The following is a 21946-nucleotide window of genomic DNA, read 5'->3' as shown; positions in this document are numbered from 1 at the left end:
CAGAGAGGAGGAGAAACAGAGAGGAAGATATTTTGTCTGATGATTCACCTCTCAAGTGACCAAAATGACCAGTGCTGCACCGATCTGAAGCCAGGAGCCAGGAACCTCCTCCAGCTCTCCCATGCGGGTGCAGAGTCCGAAGGCTCTGGGCCGTCCTCGACTGCTTTCCCACAAGCAGGGAGCTGGATGGAAAGTGGAGCTGCCAGGACTAGAACCGGTGCCCATAAGGGATCCCGGCACATACAAGGTGAGGACTACAGCCGCTAGGCCAAGCCACTGGGCCCTGTCCTCGCTTTGAACATGCCCCGGGATCCCATATAAGCACCGGTTCTAATCCCGGCAGCTCCACTTCCCATCCAGCTCCCTGCTTGTGGCCTTGGAAAGCAGTCGAGGACGGCCCAAACCATTGGGACCCTGCACCCGTGTGGGAGACCTGGAGGAGGTTCCTGGATCCTGGCTTCGGATTGGCACAGCACCGGCCGTTGTGGTCACTTGGGGAGTGAATCGTCGGTCGGAAGATCTTCTTCTCTGTCTCTCCTCCTCTCTGTATATCTGACTTTACAATAAAAATAAAATAAATCTTAAAAAAAAAGAGCCACTGTCTCAATGTCAGTATCCCATATGAATACCAGTTCAAGTCCCAGCTGTCTCACTTCTGATCCAGCTCCATGCTTATGTGTCTGGGAAGGCAAGAGAGAATGGCCCATGTCTCAGGGACCTTGTCACCCTGTAGGAGACCTAGATGGAGTCCCAGGCTCCTGGCTTCAGCTAGGTCCAGCCCTGACCATTTCAATCATTTGGGGAGTGAAGACACTCTTTGAACCTCTGCTTTTCAAACAAATAAATCTTTTAAAATAAAGTCTTGCATCTCATATAGTTGTGTTAAAGACATTAAAATTATTTAAATGACAAATAGGAAAAGCTAAAAGACCATTACAACAACAACAACAACAAATTTGAGATCAACATTACCTGATCCAGATTTTTGAAAAGGAGAATATCTTTGCAAGATTCTTGAAGTCTGCATCTCTGTTCATCAGTTTTAGGATGAATCACCTATCAATTCAAACAAACCAGGGAATTAATTCCATTTAAAAATCCCATACTTTAAAACACTAGCATAATTCTTTCTCTATGATTTTACTTCTGTACAAACGCCAACCAGTATTCTGAAGTGCAGGGCACCAAATCCAGAGCCTTATGCTGGCAGCTGTTCCCTGGAGCTCAGAGTCCTCATCCATGTAGCAGAGGGCTTGAAACATACTCATTCACAAATACTGCCCACTTATTTAGTTCTAGCCATTATCCTTACTCTGGGAACACGCAGGGGAAAAAAAATGTACCATCAAAGTCAGTAAACACATAAAATACATTCGTGATAAGGCTCAGAAACAGAGCTGACGAGGCTGATATAGAAGTAAGGGAAAGTGTATATATGAATGGCCAGGTAGGGTCTCATTCCAACAAAGTGAGTACAACTTGAGAAAATGAGTTATGTGGATATCTCTGTGCCAAAAGTTCCCCAGTTAGGGAACAGCAAGGGAAAATGAGGCTTATGCTGGAGGCATGCATGATGTATGTGTGAAAAATAACTCGAAGGCAGCAGAACGAAAGCAAGCAACTTGAAGACTATGAGATAAAGATCTAAAAGATGTTTTAAAGGATCACACTGACTGCTAAGTGAATAACAGACTGTAGGAAAGAACAGAAACTACATAATTACAGTAGGTGTCACAGTGCCAGCTGGTGGTGGTCTGAAGCAGGCTGGTAGCCTTGGAGGCAGTGAGAAGCAGCAAAATGCTGGATGTTTTGAAGACAGAACTAAAAGGATTTATTGAAAAATTGGAGGTGGGTATGAAAATATGAGCAGAGTTGAAGGTGAACCCTTAGTTCGAGGCCCAAACAAACAGAATGATGGAATTGCTATGAATTAAGCTGGGAAAGATTAGGTAGAAACAATATGTATTTAAAGAGAAATAATCAGGAGTTTATGTTAAGTGTGAGTTATCTGCTGACACCTCAGTGGAAATAGATGTTAAGAAAACAATAAGTATACAAAGCCACATTTCAAATATCAATAACACTATTATTAGGAGCAGTAACAGTAGTATATTAAAGTTACAGTTTTTGTAAGGATTAAATAAGTTAATACACACTGTTTAACAGACCACCTTGGGCCCGGCGCAGTGGCCTACCGGCTAAAGTCTTCACCTTGAATGCGCCGGGATCCCATATGGGCGCCGGTTCTAATCCCCGCAGCTCCACTTCCCATCCAGCTCCCTGCTTGTGGCCTGGGAAAGCAGTTGAGGATGGCCCAAAGCCTTGGGACCCTGCACTCATGTGGGAGACCCGGAAGAGGTTCCTGGATCCTGGCTTTGGATCGGCACAGAACAGGCCGTTGAGCTCACTTGGGGAGTGAATCATCAGACAGAAGATCTTCTCTGACTCTCCTCTTCTCTGTTTATCTGACTTTCCAAATAAAAATAAATAAAATCTTAAAAAAAAAAAAAAAAAAAAAAAAACAAACTACCTCAAAACTTACGTCTACTCTAAGTAGTGTTATAGATGCTTATTTTTTTTTAAAGATTTATTTTATTTTTATTGTAAAGTCAGATATACAGAGAGGAGGAGAGACAGAGAAGATCTTCTGTCCGATGATTCACTCCCAAGTGACCACAATGGCCGGTGCTGTGCCGATCTGGAGCCAGAGCCAGGAACCTCTTCCATGTCTCCCACGCGGGTGCAGGGTCCCAATGCTTTGGGCCGTCCTCGACTGCTTTCCCAGGCCACAAGCAGGGAGCTGGATGGGAAGTGGAGCTGCCGGGATTAGAACCAGCGGCCATATGGGATCCCGGGGCGTTCAAGGCGAGGATTTCAGCCGCTAAGGCCAAGCTGCCGGGCCCTATAGATGCTTATTAAACAAACAATACGATTGTTAAATACTGATGCTGTAATTCAGACTTATCAAGATCCTTCTGAAGCATATCCTCCCTAAGAAAAGACATACCATTTGATCAGAAATAACATAAGTCAAAATTGTTAAGTAGTTTAAATTTGTGATATTAACTCAGGAAAAGGCTGTTCTAGGTTTTAAAAATCATCAGGAATCATTAAATATCCAGAATAAAGAAATATTTAAATGCCTACATTAGTTATAACCACAAATGGTAGCAAATAATTACTAGAATTTTTTTAGACTATTCATTTTAATGTATATACAACAAATTACAGTGTAACAGAAATCTTAATTACAATTTGTATTTTCTTTTATATAAAAATTTACTTGTTAATTGCTGAAAAGTTTTAAAAACATATTTTTTCAAACAAAAGCACCCCCAAGCAACTACAGTTCTTCCACAACCATTGCTAACATGTAGCGTATATCCTTTCAAATAAAATTTTCTGTAATATAAAAATAAACATATAAATACCTTAAATTTTTAATTTTATAAAGTGCTCCATAAAATGTACCTCAGATGAAAATGCATTTCATGCCATTAAATCCAGTCCCACATGATGACTTTCCATGGCTGCAGATTTTCTTAATTTAAATATACCATAATAACTGAGTCTCTCATACCTCCTACTTGGCATAATCAAGCTGCTTCCTTCATTGGGTATTCAAACACTATGAGCATCTCCACCTGTACGTTTATGGGGAGAATGCGGCTATCTGTTAGGAAGAAATTCTCTATGGGACAACTGCTGAGTCTGGTAGAATTAATATGCTTTTAGCCTTCTAATGGCTACGGTGAAGCATCCCTTTTGACCATACCTTAAACCAGGTTCCTTTCAATCTGTTAGATTAAAAAAAAAACAGCATCTTGTTGCAACTGTAATTTGTATGTAATTAGCAGTAGGATTACACTGTAGAGCAGGAGTCAGTGAGAAATGTAACAATTCTATCTAACATCTTCATTCTAATTCTTACCCTGGGATCAGTATCCTCTTCCTCTTCATCAGGGTTATAGGCCTCAGCACAGACTACAATGAAAGAGAAAAAAAATCAAGATGAACTTAGCAAATGCATGGTTTTAGCAAAAACAGAACGTGAACACAATTCTTTTTTTTTCCTGGGGAAATTATTATTCTTATTTTATTTCTGATCATGTTTACATAGTTGGTTAAGGTGGGACAGGCAAAGGATTAGGGAAAAGCAAGTGAGACTATCATTTCCAAATTTTCTTTTTCTTCTTCCTGTACCCAGGGGAAGAGAGGAGTGAGGAAAGCCGCCGCACCCAGCCTCCCAACTGCCCCAGCACCTGGGGATGGGGAATGGCCACCTAATGTCATCCCAAGGTCCCCAGTGTGGAGGATGTTTCGAGGCTTCTGCTCAAATGGTTTCAATAGTTCTGAAATGCTATTGATGTGGCCGATCCAAGGATGGAAATCTTTCCAAGTTCCTTTGGCTAACACAATCTGCCTTAGAGTCTCCGTTCACCAAGATATTTGCTGTCAATACTTGGCTGGGATAGCTGACAAATTTGTTGTACCCTCCTTCCTCTGGCATGGTACCAGATGTCTTCTGCAGGCCCCAATGTACTGACATATCTATCTTCCATGTACATTTGGGTATGCCATCTATGTCACTAAGGAGGCCCAGTTCTGACACATGCACTCAACACTCAGACCACAGATTCTGCAATTCTCCCCATTGTTGGAGCTCTAAGTCCAGCAGTTCAGTTGCAGGGACCTCAAAGAAATTTCATCTGAAGTAGTCTCAGACCTGATTCTTGTGTGTGCCTGCCAGCATAGGGTCTGGCTCTGTCTGTCACCCATAGCAGCCTATGCACACAATGGTAGTTGCAACTGCTGGGTCAGTTCTATCTCTAGCCCCGTCTCTTACATAAGCCAATGTATGTTGTAGCCCAGCCCAACCCTGCTCACCAAACTGACCTATCTCCAGCCTGCCTCATGCTGGTGAGTGCCACTACCTGTCTAGCCAGGCTCACCACCAAACCTGGTTCACATGCTCACCAGTGGAAGTCACAGCCTATTAGCAAGATATCTGTTTCCCTACTGGGTCCACTCTCAGTCACAGAACTTGCGCTCTCCAGGTAGTTCTGCAGCCTAGCTTGACAGGATTTGCCTCCAGTCCAAGCACTTGCCAGCTGATGCTTTGGCAAAGCCCAACCAGCCTACTCTTACTCTAGCCTATGCATGCACCAGTGGTACAGTCTGTTAGCTCAGCCTGGCTCTCACCCTAACCCAGTTCACATGCAGTCCAACAGGTGTGGTAGCCCAATCTGGCCTAGTCTGCTTGCAATTCCAATTCTCACACTCTCCAGTGGGAGCAGTGGCCTAGCAGAGGCGCCCTCCACACCACCCTTACCAGGCTCACAAGATCCCTCCAGGTCTTGAGTGTGCTGATGGGTTCTGAGGCATAGTTTGGCATGGCTCACCAGTGGGAACTGTACCCCATCAAAGGGGTGCCCACAATTTCTCTACCAGGCCCACTCCCAGCCCCAGATGTTGAATTTTCCAGATGGTTCTGAGATCTAGCCTGACATCACTTGCCCCCAGTCCCAGCACCTGCCAGCTGATGCTGTGGCAAAGCCCAACCAGCTTGCACTTAGCCTGGTTCATGCATGCACCAGTGCATATGGTCATTTAGCTCAGCATGCTCTCCCCCTAACCCAGATCACATGCAGGCTAATGGGTTTTGTAGCCTTGCCCAGCCTTGGTCTGCCCCCAGTCCAAGCTCTTATGCTCACCAGTGGGAGCAGCGGAACAGCGGAGCAGTGGCACAGCGGAGCAGCGGCCCAGTAGGTGAGCACACACAGCCCTCCCACTGAGCTTGCCCCTCATCCGGGTCTTACATGTACAAGTGGTTGCTGGGCCCAGACTGGAATGGCTCATCTCATCTCAGCATTTGCCAGTGGGTGTATAGCCTGGATTGGCCTGGCCTGCCCCCAGACCCAGCTCTTGTCAGTAGGTGCTACAGCCTAGCCCTGCCCAGTTGGCTCATATTCCTGGGTTAGGCAAACTGGTAGGTGTTAAAGCCTAACCCAGCATAATCCACACTCCAGCCTGCTTCTTGTACATGCCAGTAAGCTAAGGTTGGTCAGACCTTCCTGGCTACCATCCTCCAGAACCAACCCACACACTTGCTGATGGGTGGAGCCACGGCCCACCAGGGAGTTTCCCAAGTTTTCCCCCACACCCTCCAGGGACCAAAATATGTGCATAATCTCTCAGGCCCGCTCTGACAGCCCCCAGTGTGAGTTCCCAGATGGCAGAGCTCACGGAAGAATAAAGTGGCCAGCGGCTGCAGACCCGGCTCCACAAAGGCAGAAGTAAGCCACTGTCAGTTCCAGCCTAGACCCACCTATAATTAAACCCAGATGGAGTCCCAGGCTTTTGACTTTGGTCTGGCCCAGACCCTGATGCTGCAACCATTTGGGGAATGAATTAGCAGATGGAAGATATCTCTGCCTCCTCTAATGCTGCCATTCAAATAAATAAATACTAATTTAAAAGAATTCAAACAATAGCATGATCCCTTGTTTCAAAGAAGTTTTTCACTGCAACTGTCCAGCAGATGTCACTAGTTAGCAATGTGATACCATACAAAGTGACAACAAATATCCAGCACAATCTCTATTTTTTTTTTTAAATCAATTTATTTTCCCTGGAAAGGTAGATAAGATTCATGGAGAGAATAAGAGAGAGTGAAAGATCCTCTATCTGCTGGTTCACTCCCCAAGTGACTGCAATAACAAGCTGAGCCAATCCGAAGCCAGGAGCCAGGAGCTTTCCCCAGGACTACCATGCAGGTACAGGGTCCCAAGGCCTTGGGCATCCTCTACTGCCCTCACAGGCACAAGCAGGGAGCTGGATGGGAAGTGGAGCAGCCTGGACACAAGCTGGCACCCCCCACACAGGATCCTGGTGCTTGCAAGGTGAGGACTTAGCCATTGAGCTTTCTTCTTTTTTTTTTCCAAGATTTATTTTTATGGCAAAGTCAGATATACAGAGGAGGAGGACAGACAGAGAGGAAGATCTTCTGTCCGATGATTCACGCCCCATGTGGCCACAACGGCTGGTGCTGCGGCCATCTTAGCAGGGAACCAACAAATGGAAAATTTCTGTCTCTTTTTAACTCTGCCTTTCAAATAAATAAATCATCTTTCTAAAAATTTCAGAAAGCCTAGAGTATTCTCAAATTTATTTTTAAAATAATCTAAACCACAACAGATAAAGGGTAAAAAAGGTAGTCTTATGTAAAACAATATAGATTTCCCACATTTGGAAATCATTCAACAAAATAAACGCCAAATACAATTATCTTAGGAACTGTTTTATGTTCAAATTATGTAGCATTAAGGGCAGGTGTTCAGCAACATGGATAAAATACTGCTTGGGATGCCTGCATATCATATCAGAGTGTCTGTATTCAAGTTCTAGCTCTGCTCTCAATTCTAGCTTCCTATTAATGCACACCTTGGGAGGAAGTTAAAGTAGTTGGATCTTTGCCATTCACCTGGGAGGCTCAGAACGGGTTCTCAGAGGCTTACGGCTGCAGCCTGGCCCAGTCCTAACTGCTGCAGGTGTTTGGGAAGTTAATTCTCTGCTGTTAATTTCTGTCTCTCTGCCTTTCAAATAAAATGAGTAAATTTTAATTCCATATAACCAAGATGAATAAAAAGGCCTGTGAAGGGTGCCTTTCTCCATGGAGACTTAATCTGCACTTAGCCTCTATGATAATCTGGCCCATGAATGCCACTTCCACTTCTGCAACTGAGGAAATCATTCAGATGGCTCAAAAAAAAAAAAAGTACATAAGAGAAGAAGTTAAGGGCAGCATGATCCAGAATTCCAGAAGCAGTAGTATGAAAAACATTTTTATGAGTTATTATTATAAACAAGGCAAAATGCTAATGACACAAGGATATTCACTAATTAAAATAATAAAAAATATAATCAAACTCTTGTTTACATATACAGAACTTAGAAGGACTACAGGTAATTTTATTGTTTTAGCATAATGTGTTGTAATAATGTTACTTTATCTTTTTATTTAGATCAGGTTCATTTACAATATTCTTATCATAAGATAACATATGAGTATGTTCTAAAAGAGAATCCATACCTGATACTCGTCTGTTGTATCTGCTAGGCATAGGAACTGAAAAACAAAGAAGCAGCATTTAGTCATTATTATCTCATAGACAACCATTTTCACCCCCCTTTTTATTGCACATGTCTTTGACAACAGCACCAAGTACCTCAAAAATCAAGTGCTCAGTACATATTCTTCCACATCAACCATAAACACTCACAGTTGTTCCATATGATCATAAAGACAAAACGAAAAATATCTCTTTGAAAATAAGCTCTTGGGGGGCCCAGCACGGTGGCCTAACGGCTAAAATCCTCGCCTTGAATGTGCCAGGATCCCATACGTGCACTGGTTCCAATCCCAGCAGCCCCACTTCCCATCCAGCTCCTTTCTTGTGGCCTGAGAAAACAGTCGAGAACAGCCCAAAGGCTTAGGACCCTGTACCCGCGTGGGAGACTCTGAAGAAGCTCTTGGCTCCCAGCTTTGGATTGGTTCTTCTAAAAAAGAAGAAGAAAGAAGTTGTTTAGGGCCCAGTATATTGGCAAAATTCTCACCTTGCAAATGCCAGGATCCATATGGGATCCCATATGAGATACTTGTAACATAAAATTTACTGTTTATCTTTTTAAATTTTTACTTATTTTTATTGGAAAGGCAGATAAGATTTTTAGAGAGAAAGAGTAACAGGCAGAAAGACCTTGCATCTGCTGATTCTCTCCTCAAGTAGTTGCAATGGCCAGAGCTGAGTCAATCCAAAGGCAAGAGCTAGAAACTTCTTTTGGGTCTCCCACATGAGTGCAAGGTCCTCCTGGCTCCTGACTTCAGACTGGCTCAGTGTTGACCGTTCAGCCATTTGGGGAATGAAAGAATAGATGGAAAATCTGTTTATCTTTCTCTCTGTAAATCTGCTTTTATTTCAATAAAAATAAATAAATCTTAAAAAAATTCTCATCTCAGGTCCAGCAGCATGGCCTAGCGGTTAAAGTCCTCACCTTGAATGCCCCGGGATCCCATATGGGCGCCGGTTCTAATCCCGGCAGCTCCACTTCCCATCCAGCTCCCTGCTTGTGGCCTGGGAAAGCAGTCGAGGACGGCCCAAAGCATTGGGACCCTGCACCCGCGTGGGAGACCTGGAAGAGGTTCCAGGTTCCCGGCATCGGACAGGCGTGCACCGGCCCGTTGCGGCTCACTTGGGGAGTGAACCATCGGATGGAAGATCTTCCTCTCTGTCTCTCCTCCTCTCTGTATATCTGACTTTGTAATAAAAACAAATCTTTAAAAAAAAATTCTCATCTTATAAAATAGAAACTGTACCCACTACATGATAATTTCTCCTTCCTTCCTCTCCCAGCCCCTGACAACCATGTAAATCATTCTTTTAAAAAAGATTTATTGGGCCCGGCGGCGTGGCCTAGCGGCTAAAGTCCTCGCCTTGAAAGCCCCGGGATCCCATATGGGCGCCGGTTCTAATCCCGGAAGCTCCACTTCCCATCCAGCTCCCTGCTTGTGGCCTGGGAAAAGTCGAGGACGGCCCAATGCATTGGGACCCTGCACCCACATGGGAGACCCGGAAGATGTTCCAGGTTCCTGGCTTTGGATCGGCGCAGCACCAGCCCGTTGCGGCTCACTTGGGGAGTGAATCATCGGACGGAAGATCTTCCTCTCTGTCTCTCCTCCTCTGTGTATATCTGGCTGTATTAAAAATGAATAAATCTTTTAAAAAAAAGATTTATTTATTTTTATTGGAAAGTCAGATTTACAGACAGAAGGAGAGACAGACAGAAAGATCCTCTGTCCATTGGTTCACTCTCCAAGTGGCCGCAACAGCCAGAGCTAAGCTGAATCACAGCCAGGAGCCAGGAGTCAGGAGCCAGGAGCCAGTAACTTCCTTTGGGTCACCCACACAGGTTCAGGGTTCGAAGACTTTGGACCACTTTCTACTGCTTTCACAGGCCATAAGCAGGAAGCTGGATAAAAAATGGAACAGCTGGGACACAAACCCATATCCATATGGGATCCTGGAACATGCAAGGCGAGGACTTTAACTACTAGGATATCACGCTGGTCCCATGTGTAAATATCTCTTATAAGTGGAATCATACTGTGTTTATCCTTTTGTGTGACTTGCTTATTTCAATTTGCATAATAGTCTTCTGGTTCATCCATATGTAGTATGTGCTGCCTTCCCAAGCACATCTGCAGGAAGTTGAAGTACAAGCAGGACAGCCAGAACTTGAACCAGCCCACTTAGGTGGTATGCTGTAGGTAGCAATTAACTTGTTGCACTCCAATGCTGGTCCACAATCATGTATTTAAAATGGGTGACACAGGTGCTGCATTGTGGCACAGTGAATTAAGCAGGATCCTGTAGTATCTTCATCCCATATTGGTGCTGGTTTCAGTTCTGGTTGCTCTATTTCCAAAGCAGCAGAATGCCTGGATTGCAGCCAAAGATAGCCCAAATCCTTTACCCCCGTTCCCACACGGGAGACTCAGCTGGAGCTCCTGGCTCCTAGCTTCAGCCCGGGCCAGTCCTTGCTATTGCTGTCATGTGAGGAGCGAACCAACAAATGGAAGATCTCTTTCTCCGTGTCTGTCTCACTGTATATAAGTCTGCTTTCATATCAATAAATCAATCTAAAAGAAAACGGTTTGTATGTGGGCAGGGATTTGGCTGAGCACTTAAGCCAAGGTTGGGATGCTTGTCTCTCTAAACTGGAGTGCCTGGCTTGGAGCACTAGCTCCATCTCCCCAGTGCCACCTTCCTGCTAATGTGCATCCTGGGAGGCAACAGGTTAATGGCTGAAATTCTTGAATTCCTGCCACTCCAACTGGAAACTAGAACTGAGTTCCTGGCTCCTGGCTTTGGCTGCACTCAACCCCAGCCATTACCGGGATCTGGAGAGTGAGCAAAGCAGATGGAGACTGTCTCTCAAACAAAAAAATAAATAGGGTCCAGCACAACAGCCTAGCTGCTGTTGTCCTCGCCTTGAATGCGCCGGGATCCCATATGGCCGCCAGTTCTAATCCTGGCGGTTCTGCTTCCCATCCAGCTCCCTGCTTGCGGCCTGGGAAAGCAGTTGAGGACGGAAAAAATCTTGGGACCCTGCACCCGTGTGGGAGACCTGGAAGAGCTCCTGGTTCCCAGTTTCGGATCAGAGCAATACTGGCCGTAGCAGTCACTTAGGGAGTGAATCATCAGACGGAAGATCTTTCTCTTTGTCTCTCCTTCTCTCTGTGTATCTGACTTTGCAATAAAAATATATAAATCTTCAAAAAAAAAAAATAAAGAAAAAAAAATAAAACAAAATGCTTGACATAGTACTTGCTTCTTTTTTCCTGTTAATGGATTTTGTTTGGCTTGAGGATTCTCCCTCGACACCATGAGGGCCAGCAGTCTTTCCCTTCTTCTTCTTCAAGTTAAGATCAGGAACATTTTAAGAGTTTCCTTCTTTTTTCCTTTGACATAGTACTTGCACACAGGAACACTTAAAAAATTTTAAGTGACAAAAAAATTAAAAAGAAAAAAAATTGAACAGGCTATACAGGGTGAGCTAGCAACTATGAAAAATGTAAAAGTGATTCCAATCTTTCAGATATAATTTCAAACCATCCCCCATGAAATTATCTTTAACATTTTATAATCACAGGCTCCACATACATAAGGTTATTGAATCTGTCTCCTAGGTCATTTGTAGTGATACTTGTCTTTCTATATTTCTGCATATTTTGAACTCAGATTTTTTAAAATACTTATATTTATTGGAAATGCAGATACACAGAAAGGCTCCAATGGCTGGAGCTGAGCCATCCAAAGCTAGGAGCCAGGAGCCTCCTCCAAGTCTCCCACATGGGTGTAGGATTCCAAGGCTTTGGGCTGTCCTCAACTGCTTTCATAGGCCATAAGCAGGAAGCTGGATGGGAAATGTAACTGCTGGGATTAGAACTGGCACCCATATGGGATCCCAGCGCATTCAAGACAAGGACTTCAGCCACTATGCTGTCGCGCCTGGCATGAGCTCAGTGTTTTAAACGTTAAAGCTAGAATGCAAATCTGTCTGTATTTTGACTTCAAATATTACAACTCCAAAGTCTTGTCACACTTAAGAATGAATGACTTATATTGTAGTACTATAATTAGACTAAAAGTACAGCTTCTGTTACTTGAAATATGCAGATATTCCATGTACAAAGAACTAGATCATTGGCTGATTTCTGCAGGAAAGAATGTCTTGCACGTGAGTGAAGTACATGGCAGTGCGTCTGGGATGTTAATCCACCTCTTTCTATACCTTTCCTCAATGCTGAGGGCAACTGAGATGGCACGGTCTGGGTTAAGAGGTTCCTCTCAACCGCAGAGTGTGTTCATGTTTGCGCCATGGTGAAGGACATCTTTTCCACATACGTACTTGCAACATTAAGCCTGGTCTGGCCCAGGATAACCCTGCAGCCCATGACTCCATGCTGGTCTCCACGCAGATGTCAGGAACCCAGCTTTCCTAGGCACACTAACAGGAAGCTGGATGGGAAGCAGGGTAGCCAAGACCCAAACTAGCACTGCGATATGGGATGCGTCCATTGAAAACAGCAGCTTAATCCAATAATCTACAATACCAGCCCAAAAATCTTTCTTTAAAAGAAGTTAAAGGGGCAAGCATGGTGGCTCAACAGGCTAATCCTATACCTTGCAGCATGCAATGGCATCCCATTTAGATACCAGTTCTGGTCCTGGCTGCTCCATTTTTGATCCAGTTCCATGCTTATGCCCTGGAAAAGCAGTGCAGGCTGACCCAAGGCTTTGGGATCCTGAACTTTTGTGGGAAACCCAGAAGAAGTTCTTGGCTCCTAGTTTTGAATTGGCTCAGCTCTGGGAAGCTGGACTAGAAGTGGAGCAGCTGGGACTTGAACCAGTGCTCAAATGGGATGCTGGTGTTTCAAGTGGCAGCTTAACCAGTCATGGCGCAACACCAGCACCCCAAACACCTCCCCCTCCCTTTTTTTTTCTTTCCTCCTATTATTTTATGTCTGATGGTTGTTCATTTTCATCACTAAAGTATACAAAGTACTTCATTTTCTTGAAGTTTTTTTGACCTTCAAAGCTTAATGTGACCTTTTTAAATTTAAAAACTAAGCTTTTCCACTCTCCAAAGCACAAATGTTTCAGGATCAGTGGAAAAAAAAAAAAATGAAGGTTGCTCAGAGAGCAGAAAAACTAATGTGAAGCTTCTGAAACAAAAATAGGCCCAAGAAAGAAGTAAACTTTTATTACAAGAGGAACAGAACTATCTTTCAACATATTATGGAACTAAAGTTATGCTGCTGGGATAGGCAGTCATTACTGACAGAAGGAACCTGCAACAGTCCCTCATCACTTCCTCAATGAAAGAAATCAGTCAAAACTAATCTACCTGCCAAGGCAGCAAGACAATCCATTCAGTTCACTAAACACATGTGGGGTTCTTTGTGTGTGTCATCCTTGTCTTAGAACTTAGAAGTCACTAGTGAATTTGATTTCACAGAATTGTCTTCTAGCTTGAAAAGTCTATGAGCCATTTTTCCTTTGACCACTGAAAACACATGTGCCTGCCATCACACAGAAAAAAATACACAAGAGCTGAAATTCTTAGCCCAGGCCTCATGAGAGTCCCATAATTAAACCCTTAATGAATATTATTTTCACAACCTAGAATTATAAAACTCACAATGAAGCAGTTTTGCATGTGTGCTAGCAGAGAATACATTACAAAGGGTTATAGACCAAGAGTACAGAACTATTATAAAATAAGAACAGTATGTGTTTTCCTAAAGATTTATTTTACTTTTATAGGCAAGTCAGATGTTCAGAGAGGAGTAGAGACAGAGAGAAAGATCTTCTGTCCAATGATTTACTCCCCAAGTGACTGCAATAGCTGGAGCTGCTCTGATCCAAAGCCAGGAGCCCGGAGCCTCTTCAGGGTCTCCCATGCAGGTGCAGGGTGCCAAGGTTTTGGGCCATCCTTAACTGCCTTCCCAAGCCACAAGCAGGGAGCTGGATGGGAAGTGGGGCCTCCAGGATTGGAACTGGTGTCCATAAGGGATTTTGGTGCTCGCAAGACAAGGACTTTAGCCACTGCTATCATGTTGGGCCTAAGAACAGTATGTTTAAAACAAAGATGTAAAAGAAGGAATCAGGAGCGAAATCAAAAGATAATTACAAAAAAGCAGACTAAGTATGATTAAAAAAAAAAAAAAACTAGGAAACCTAAAAAAAAAAAAAATACCTGGACACATAAGGAGAAAAAAATGCAGTCACTAAAACTAATATCTGTAATGCCAGGCAAGTGCTCTCAATACATAAACATGTAAAAATACTAGAAACAGCATTTTAAAATATCACAACAATCTCTCACACTGTTAATTTATATGTATAAATACCTAACAAATGAAAACACAATGGGAGATGCCAACAGAAGCATGCTAAGAGGGAAATTTATTGTTCACTCTTTTTTTTTTTTTTTTTTGGTGGAAATCTGTCCTTTTTTTCTTTGATTGGAAAGGCAGAAATACAGAAAGGAGGCAGAGAGAAAGATCTTCCATCTGCTGGTTCACTCCACAAGTAGCTGAAATGGCCAGAACTGAGCAGAAAGGATGCCAGGATGAAGCCAGGAGCTTCTTCCGGGTCTCCCATGTGCGTACAAAGTCCCAAGGCTTTGGGCCATCCAGCAACCATCCCAGTGCATGCAAGGCGATGATTTGGCCACTAGGCTATCATGCCAAGCCCAAATGCTCACATTGAAAAGAAGGAATAGAGCCAGTATTGAGTTGCACCAAGCAGAGCCATGGTCCGCAACACCATTATCTGCTAGGAATACCCGCTGGAGTCTGGCAGACCCATTTCCAACCCAGCTCTCTGATTATGTGCATCGAAAAGCAGTGGAAGATGGCACCAGTGCTTAGGCCCCTGCACCCAGAGGGTATACCTGGATGGAGCTCTGAGCTCCTAGCTTCAGTTTGAACCAGCCCCAGATGCTGCAGCTGTTCAGGGAATGAGTGAATTAGCAAATAGAAGAACTTCCTTTCTCACTCTCCTCCTCAAATAAAGAAAGAAATCTTAAAAAAAAAAAAAAAGATTAAAAAATGGCCAGAGGACCTGAATAGGAATATCTCCAAAAAAGATACACAAATAAGCACAGCAGGAGACATTCAAATCACTAATCATTAATGAAAAGCAAATTCAAATCATAATAAAGTATCAATTCATATATATTAGTATGGATTTTATTTACAGGGGAAAAAAAGAAATTAACGTAACTGGCACCATATGTAGCATGTTAAGTCTCTGCCTGCAGTGCCAGCATCCTATATGGGTGTTGGTTTGTGTCTCGGCTGCTTCACTTCCAATCCAGTTCCCTGCTTGTGGCCTGGGAAGTATAGGATGGCTCAAAACTTGGGACCCTGCACCAACTCTGGCCATTGTGGCCATTTGGGGAGTGAATCAGCAGATGGAAGACCTCCTTTTCTGTTTCCCTTTATCTCTGTGTAAAATCTGTCTTTCAAATAAAAATATTTTGGGGCCCGGCAGCGTGGCCTAGCGGCTAAAGTCCTCGCCTTGAAAGCCCCGGGATCCCATATGGGCGCCGGTTCTAATCCCCGCAGCTCCACTTCCCATCCAGCTCCCTGCTTGTGGCCTGGGAAAGCAGTCGAGGACTGCCCAATGCACTGGGACTCTGCACCCGTGTGGGAGACCTCGAAGAGGTTCCTGGTTCCTGGCATCGGATTGGCACGCACCGGCCCGTTGCGGCTCACTTGGGGAGTGAACCATCGGATGGAAGATCTTCCTCTCTGTCTCTCCTCCTCTCTGTATATCCGGCTTTCCAATAATAATAATAAAAATCTTAGAAAAAAAATAAACAAATAAAAATATTTTGAAAAAAATATATATATACCAAGTTGAGGCAGAAGAATAGCTCACCCTTTAATTTGGATCATCAAGAGATATAGGAGGGCTTGGCAGCGTGGCCTGGTGGCTAAGGTCCTCGCCTTGATCCCATATGGCTGCTGGTTCTTATCCCGGCAGCTCCACTTCCTCTCTGTCTCTCCTCCTCTCAGTATATCTGACTTTGTAATAAAAATAAAATGAATCTTTAAAAAAAAAAAAAAAAAAGTCTCCCCATTAAACTTAAAAAAAAAAAAAAAAAAAAAAAAGAGATATAGGAACTGGGTAACCAAATGAGAATGTTCAAGGGAGGATGAAGGCCATACAGTTCAAAAATATTAGTTCAATAATAGCGTCATCAAGGGAATAAACATCTACTGGGAGGAAAAGGAAAAAAGCTAACTGAATTAGTCTTGGACAAAAGATTAAGAGGGCTCATTCCAAGACAATACCAAACAAAGAAACAAGAACACATTAGGAAACAATTTAGGGTTTGGCCTTTTGTCTCACAGAAGTATTGCCCTAAAAGGGGAAAAATCTGTCTCCTTAAGTCCCTTCTGTAAAGATGACTACTCTGAACATGTTATTCATACAGTAAATACTTATCAAGTGCATAGAAAGCAATAAAAAGGAAGTGGCTGCGAGCATGTTGTTAGAGCCATGTTATTTGGTCTCAAGTCCCAGTATTAACTTCACTTACTAGCAGTGTGGCCTTGAACGAGTTACTTAACCTGTGTTTCAATTTCCTCATCTATAAAATAATAATAAAATCTTACAGCGTTGCTGCTGGGCAGAAAAGGAAAACTTTGAACTGGCTGATGAAAAACAAGAGGAAAAGGACAACATTCTAAACAGAAGGGAAACCATATGCAAAGAAAAAACAAAAAAAGAAAAAGAGCTTGACTCATGAATTTTGGCCTTTCCAGACCTACATTCTCTCGATAGCTAAATACCAGCTTGAATTCCAGTTCCACAATCGATCTAAACCTTAACAGGTCCACAACAGAACCAACCAGCCTCTTAGTTTCCTTTCCTCCAGATGAGGGGCAGTGCCACAAAATAGTTTTAAATACTACAGCAGGTCAAGGGTGGAATGGTCAGTCCAATGCAATCCATACCGCACAAGAAGAAAAAGAGAAAATCCCCTCTTCTCTAGCTACTGATCTTTGGATGGTTTTAATTCTATATAGTCCAAAGTTCTTACTCTCAATCTAGCCTCATATGGATTTATTTGTAAGATTTATTTATCTATTTATTTATTTGAAAAGCACAGTTACAGAGAGAGGGGGGAGATGCAGAGAGGTTTTCCTTCCACTGGTTAATTCCTTAGATGGCCACATGGCCAGGCTGGGTCAGGCTGGGCCAGGCTGAAGCCAGGAGCCAAGAGTTTCATCATGGACTCTCAAGTGAGTGCAGGGGAGAAAGTGCTTGGGTCATCCTCTGTTGCTTTCCCAGGCACCATTAGCACGGAGCTGGATTGGAAGTGGAACAGCTGAGACTTGACCGGTGCTCATGTGGGATGCTGGTACTGGGACTTCATCTGCTCAACCACAGCAGTGACCCCCTTCTCACAGATTTTCATTATAAACAAGTTAGCTGGTTTTCAGGGAATTCTAAGATCAACAGTAAAGTTTACCCAGCCAGTGCTGGTTCTAATCCCAGCAGCCCCACTTCCCATCCAGCTCCCTGCTTGTGGCCTGGGAAAGCAGTCGAGGACGGCCCAAAGCCTTGGGACCCTGCATCCACATGGGAGACCTGGAACAGGTTCCTGGTTCCCAGCTTCGGATCAGCACAGCACCGCCATGCGCTCACTTGGGGAGTGAATCATCGGACAAAAGATCTTCCTCTCTGTCTCTCCTCCTCTCTGTATATCTGACTTTATAATAAAAATAAATAAATCTTAAAAAAAAAAAAATAGGCCTTTGGGGCCCGGCGGTGTGGCCTAGTGGCTAAGGTCCTCGCCTTGAATGTGTAAAGATCCCATATGGTCGCCGGTTCTAATCCCGGCAGCTCCACTTCCTCTCTATCTCTCCTCCTCTCTGTGTATCTGACTTTGTAATAAAAATAAGATAAATCTTAAAAAAAAAAAAAAAGAATAGGCCTTTGGTCTAAGGGCTAAGACATTTGCATCCCACACAGGAGTACCTAGGTTTAAGTACTGGATCAACCCCAGTGGGCAATGTTGATGGGTCATGGAATTAGATTCTTCCCACATAGGAGAGAGAACTAAGTTTGACTTTTCAGGCCCTAGCTCCAGTACCACACAAACATGGATGAGCTCTTGCTTCCTGACTTCAGCATCAGCATTTACAGGTAGTTGTGGAGATAACCAGTGAATGGGGAGCCCTCTATCTGTCAAAAATTTTAAGGTCTCAGGCCTGGCGTAATGCCTCAGTGGCTAAACTCTCACTTGCAATCACTGGGATCCCATGTAGGTGCTGGTTCACATACCAGTTATTTCACTTCCCATCCAGCTCCCTGCTTGTGGCCTGGGAATGCAGTCAAGGATGGCCCGAAGCCTTGGGACCCTGCACCCACGTGGGAGACCTGGAGGAGTCTCCTGACTTTGGATTAGCTCAGCTCCGGCCACTGTGGTCGCTTGGGGAGTGAACCATCAGACGGAAGATCTTCCTCTCTGTCTCTCCTCTCTGTGTATCCGCCTTTCCAATAAAATATAAATCATAAAAAAAATCTTTCTCTCTGTGTCTCCTTTTCTCTGTATATCTTCCTTTCCAATAAAAATGAACGTATTTTTTTAAAAATTAAGGTTTCAGGGCCCGGCAGTTTGGCCTAGCGGCTGAAGTCCTCGCCTTGAACACACCCCGGGATCCCATATGGCCGCTGGTTCTAATCCTGGCAGCCCCACTTCCCATCCAGCTCCCTGCTTGTGGCCTGGGAAGGCAGTCGAGGATGGCCCAAAGCTTTGGGACCCTGCACCCGTGTGGGAGACCTGGAAGAGGTTCCTGGTTCCTGGCTTTGGATCGGCCCAGCACCAGCCGTTGCGTTCCCTTGGGGAGTGAATCATCAGACAGAAGATCTTTCGCTCCGTCTCTCCTCCTCTCTCTGTATATCTGACTTTGTAATAAAAAAAAAAAAAAAATCTTAAAAATTAAAAATAAAGGATTGTATTCTTAAAAAAAAAAATTCAGGTTTCAGTGTGTTCCCAGTCTATAGCAACATTTCCCAAGCTTTCATAGCCACAGAACTATCTTAAACTGATACAGTGTGTGTGTGTGTGGGGGGTATGTACATACTACATTGTAAAATTAATTTATTTGCTCATAGACACAGGTTATTTTCACCTTTTGGCTACTGTCAATAAACCCCCAGTGTCTATCTGTGTACAAATATCCCTGCCGGGCCCGGCGGCGTGGCCTAGCAGCTAAAGTCCTCGCCTTGAAAGCCCCAGGATCCCATATGGGCGCCGGTTCTGATCCCGGCAGCTCCACTTCCCATCCAGCTCCCTGCTTGTGGCCTGGGAAAGCAGTCGAGGACGGCCCAATACATTGGGACCCTGCACCCGTGTGGGAGACCTGGAAGAGGTTCCTGGTTCCCAGCTTCGGATCGGCACAGCACTGGCCCATTGCGGCTCACTTGGGGAGTGAATCATCGGACAGAAGATCTTCCTCTCTGTCTCTCCTCCTCTTTGTATATCTGGCTGTAATAAAATGAATAAATCTTTAAAAAAAAATACAAATATCCCTGCCTTCAATTCTTTTGTACACAGATCCTGCAATGGAATTGCTCCACCCTACGGCACACTTATGTTCAGTTTTCACAGGAATCACCACACTGTTTTGGACAGCAGCTGGGCCATGGTGACATCCCACGAACAATGTACAAAAGTACCTACTTCATCCCATGTGGGCTTTTTCTGTTAGTCTGTTTAAATAATGGCTATCCTAATGGATGTGAAGTGGTGGGTATCTCATTATATGTCTATGTTACTCTATTATTTGTTTGTTAGTCAACTGGTCTCTATAAATATGTGGCAGAGCCACTTGAGATACAAACAAAAAGTATCTAAATATCAATGAAACAGAATACAGAGATACCATGATTTAAAATCAACTCCTTTTTAAAAGACATAAAGGACAAAGAATGAAGACATAATACAACAATTTACAAAATGTTTAATTCTCTGAGGACTAATTTTCAAAATACTAATTATTTCTGTGAGTAAAAAGTATCAAAGTGAATTGCAGCTTTTTGTTTTTTGAAAAAACTATGGTAGATCCTGAAACAGAGCTTTGTAAAACACATTTCACCTGAAGAGATAGTTGTTACGGTCCTGCCTTTGAAGATAAGAAAATCTGAATGCAAACAGGTTTGACAACTCATCCAAGGATACAAAGCAAAACCACTGCAGAGATGTGGAAAACATTTTCTGATTTCCAAAAAAAAAAAAAATCTACCACGTGATACGCAACATTTTCTGATTTCAAAAAAAATCCACAATGTGATATGCAGGGAGCCAAGGGGAACACAGGCCAGCCGACGCCGTTTTTAGAACCCACGCTGTGTGACAGGCGGAAGCTGGCAGCCTCCGTGGGCTCTGACCACTCACTCCTTGCCAGCCTGGACTGGAACGGGAGGCCAGACCAGAATCAACAGGGAAACCGTTTCTCCCTCTACCCTCCTTGTGAGCCAACAGCTTCTCAAGACTCCAATTTGGTTTCTTCACTGCTTTCCCTGGGGTGGCTGAATTCCAACTGTTCAAAAGTTGGGATCGTTCTATAGTTCTATAGTGTCAAAATGCATGTGAAAACCACCTCGGGAAACAGAATTTCTCTTGACACCAAGAAGCGCCGTCGCTTCCTCCGTAAACAGTGATCTCCTTTCCTCAGATCGGATTAAAAAAGAGAGACCAAAGATACTCATTTCCGGGGAATCTAGTTTTAAGAAATGCATATTCAAGCAAGCAGGTTGCTTTAAAATATTCTGCAGAGGGGTGGGAGAAAGGTCGGGATAAAACATGACAGATTCTGTCAACGAGGTAACGTGGGTGGCAACTTACAGGAATTTCACACACACACACCTTTTCTTCCGCGCTTAACACTTCTCCATGGTAACTTTCCCAACAAAGTTACGGTACTGGTGAGCAACCACTAGTTCACTAGTGGGTGTGAACATTCTCGTCTTTGAAACCGAGCACATGGGCTCCAGCAGAGGCGAGGAAAGCTCTGGCGGGGCGAGGACACCAACGCCGGTCCCAAAGCGCGCAATGCTCGTCCCCAGGCTGGATCCCACCAACCAATCCACCCCTCGGGTTGCTCCAGTCGGGCTGAGCCTGCAAATGGTGCATGCCTGGAACCCACAAAAAACTTCCTCTCGCCAAGCACCCAGGTCTCGGCCCAGGACTGGCGACACCCTCCACCCCACCCCCCACCCTCACCCCGGCACCCCTACGGTCCCCAACCCCGCTCTCCAGCTCTACCTTCCAAGTCCACGTCGTCTTCGGAGTCGCTGTTGGCATTCTCGTCGGCCGTCGTGCCGGGGCTGGGCTCCGCCGGCTCGTGTAACTCTGAAGGCGGGGCGGCGGACGGGACGAAGGTTTGGTCGCGGGCCTCGCGCAGCCGGGTGAAGTATTCCAAGGCGAACTCGACGAGGTCAGGCGGCTGCTGCCGCAGCACCTCCACCGTGTAGCCCTGTAACAGCTCCATGAGCCCCTGCGGGATCTGGATGTGGCTCATGCCGGCGGGCACCGGCCGCTTCGGGCCACCGGCAGCAAACGCCTTCTCTCACGCCGACCTCTCGCGTGGCGCCCGCGAGGTCTCTTCACGCGCGCCCCGCGCCCCTCCCCCGGCCCTGGCCTTCCCCGCGCCCAGCCGCTCTAGGACCGGGTGTGGGTTCCTAGGGGCCCCGCAGCCAGCGCTCGCCCCGGCTGCCCCACGGCCGGCCTGACACCGCCGCCGCTGTCACCGGGCCCCCGCCGCCGCCGCCGCCGCAGCCGCGGGGACCGACGGGCA

At 44.8% G+C, this 21946-nt stretch overlaps 1 protein-coding gene across 1 annotated transcript in view; it reads right to left on the bottom strand.

Annotated features, from left to right (window-relative positions):
* The window catches only part of PRKAR2A (protein kinase cAMP-dependent type II regulatory subunit alpha), a 36397-nt gene extending 14451 nt beyond the window's left edge, over positions 1 to 21946 (bottom strand). Inside the window, exons 1-4 of the mRNA XM_004581750.4 lie at positions 21415 to 21946; positions 8093 to 8128; positions 3932 to 3984; positions 973 to 1056 (exon numbers count right to left, since the gene is read on the bottom strand). Of these exons, the coding sequence (XP_004581807.3) occupies positions 973 to 1056; positions 3932 to 3984; positions 8093 to 8128; positions 21415 to 21670 (429 nt within the window). The 5' untranslated portion in view covers positions 21671 to 21946. The remainder of the gene's footprint in view (positions 1 to 972; positions 1057 to 3931; positions 3985 to 8092; positions 8129 to 21414) is intronic.

Source organism: Ochotona princeps, chromosome 21 (genome assembly GCF_030435755.1).
Source record: "Ochotona princeps isolate mOchPri1 chromosome 21, mOchPri1.hap1, whole genome shotgun sequence".
NCBI lineage: Eukaryota > Metazoa > Chordata > Mammalia > Lagomorpha > Ochotonidae > Ochotona > Ochotona princeps.
The sequence above is the reverse complement of the archived record's forward strand: the minus strand, read 5'-3'. Positions and strand labels throughout refer to the sequence as shown.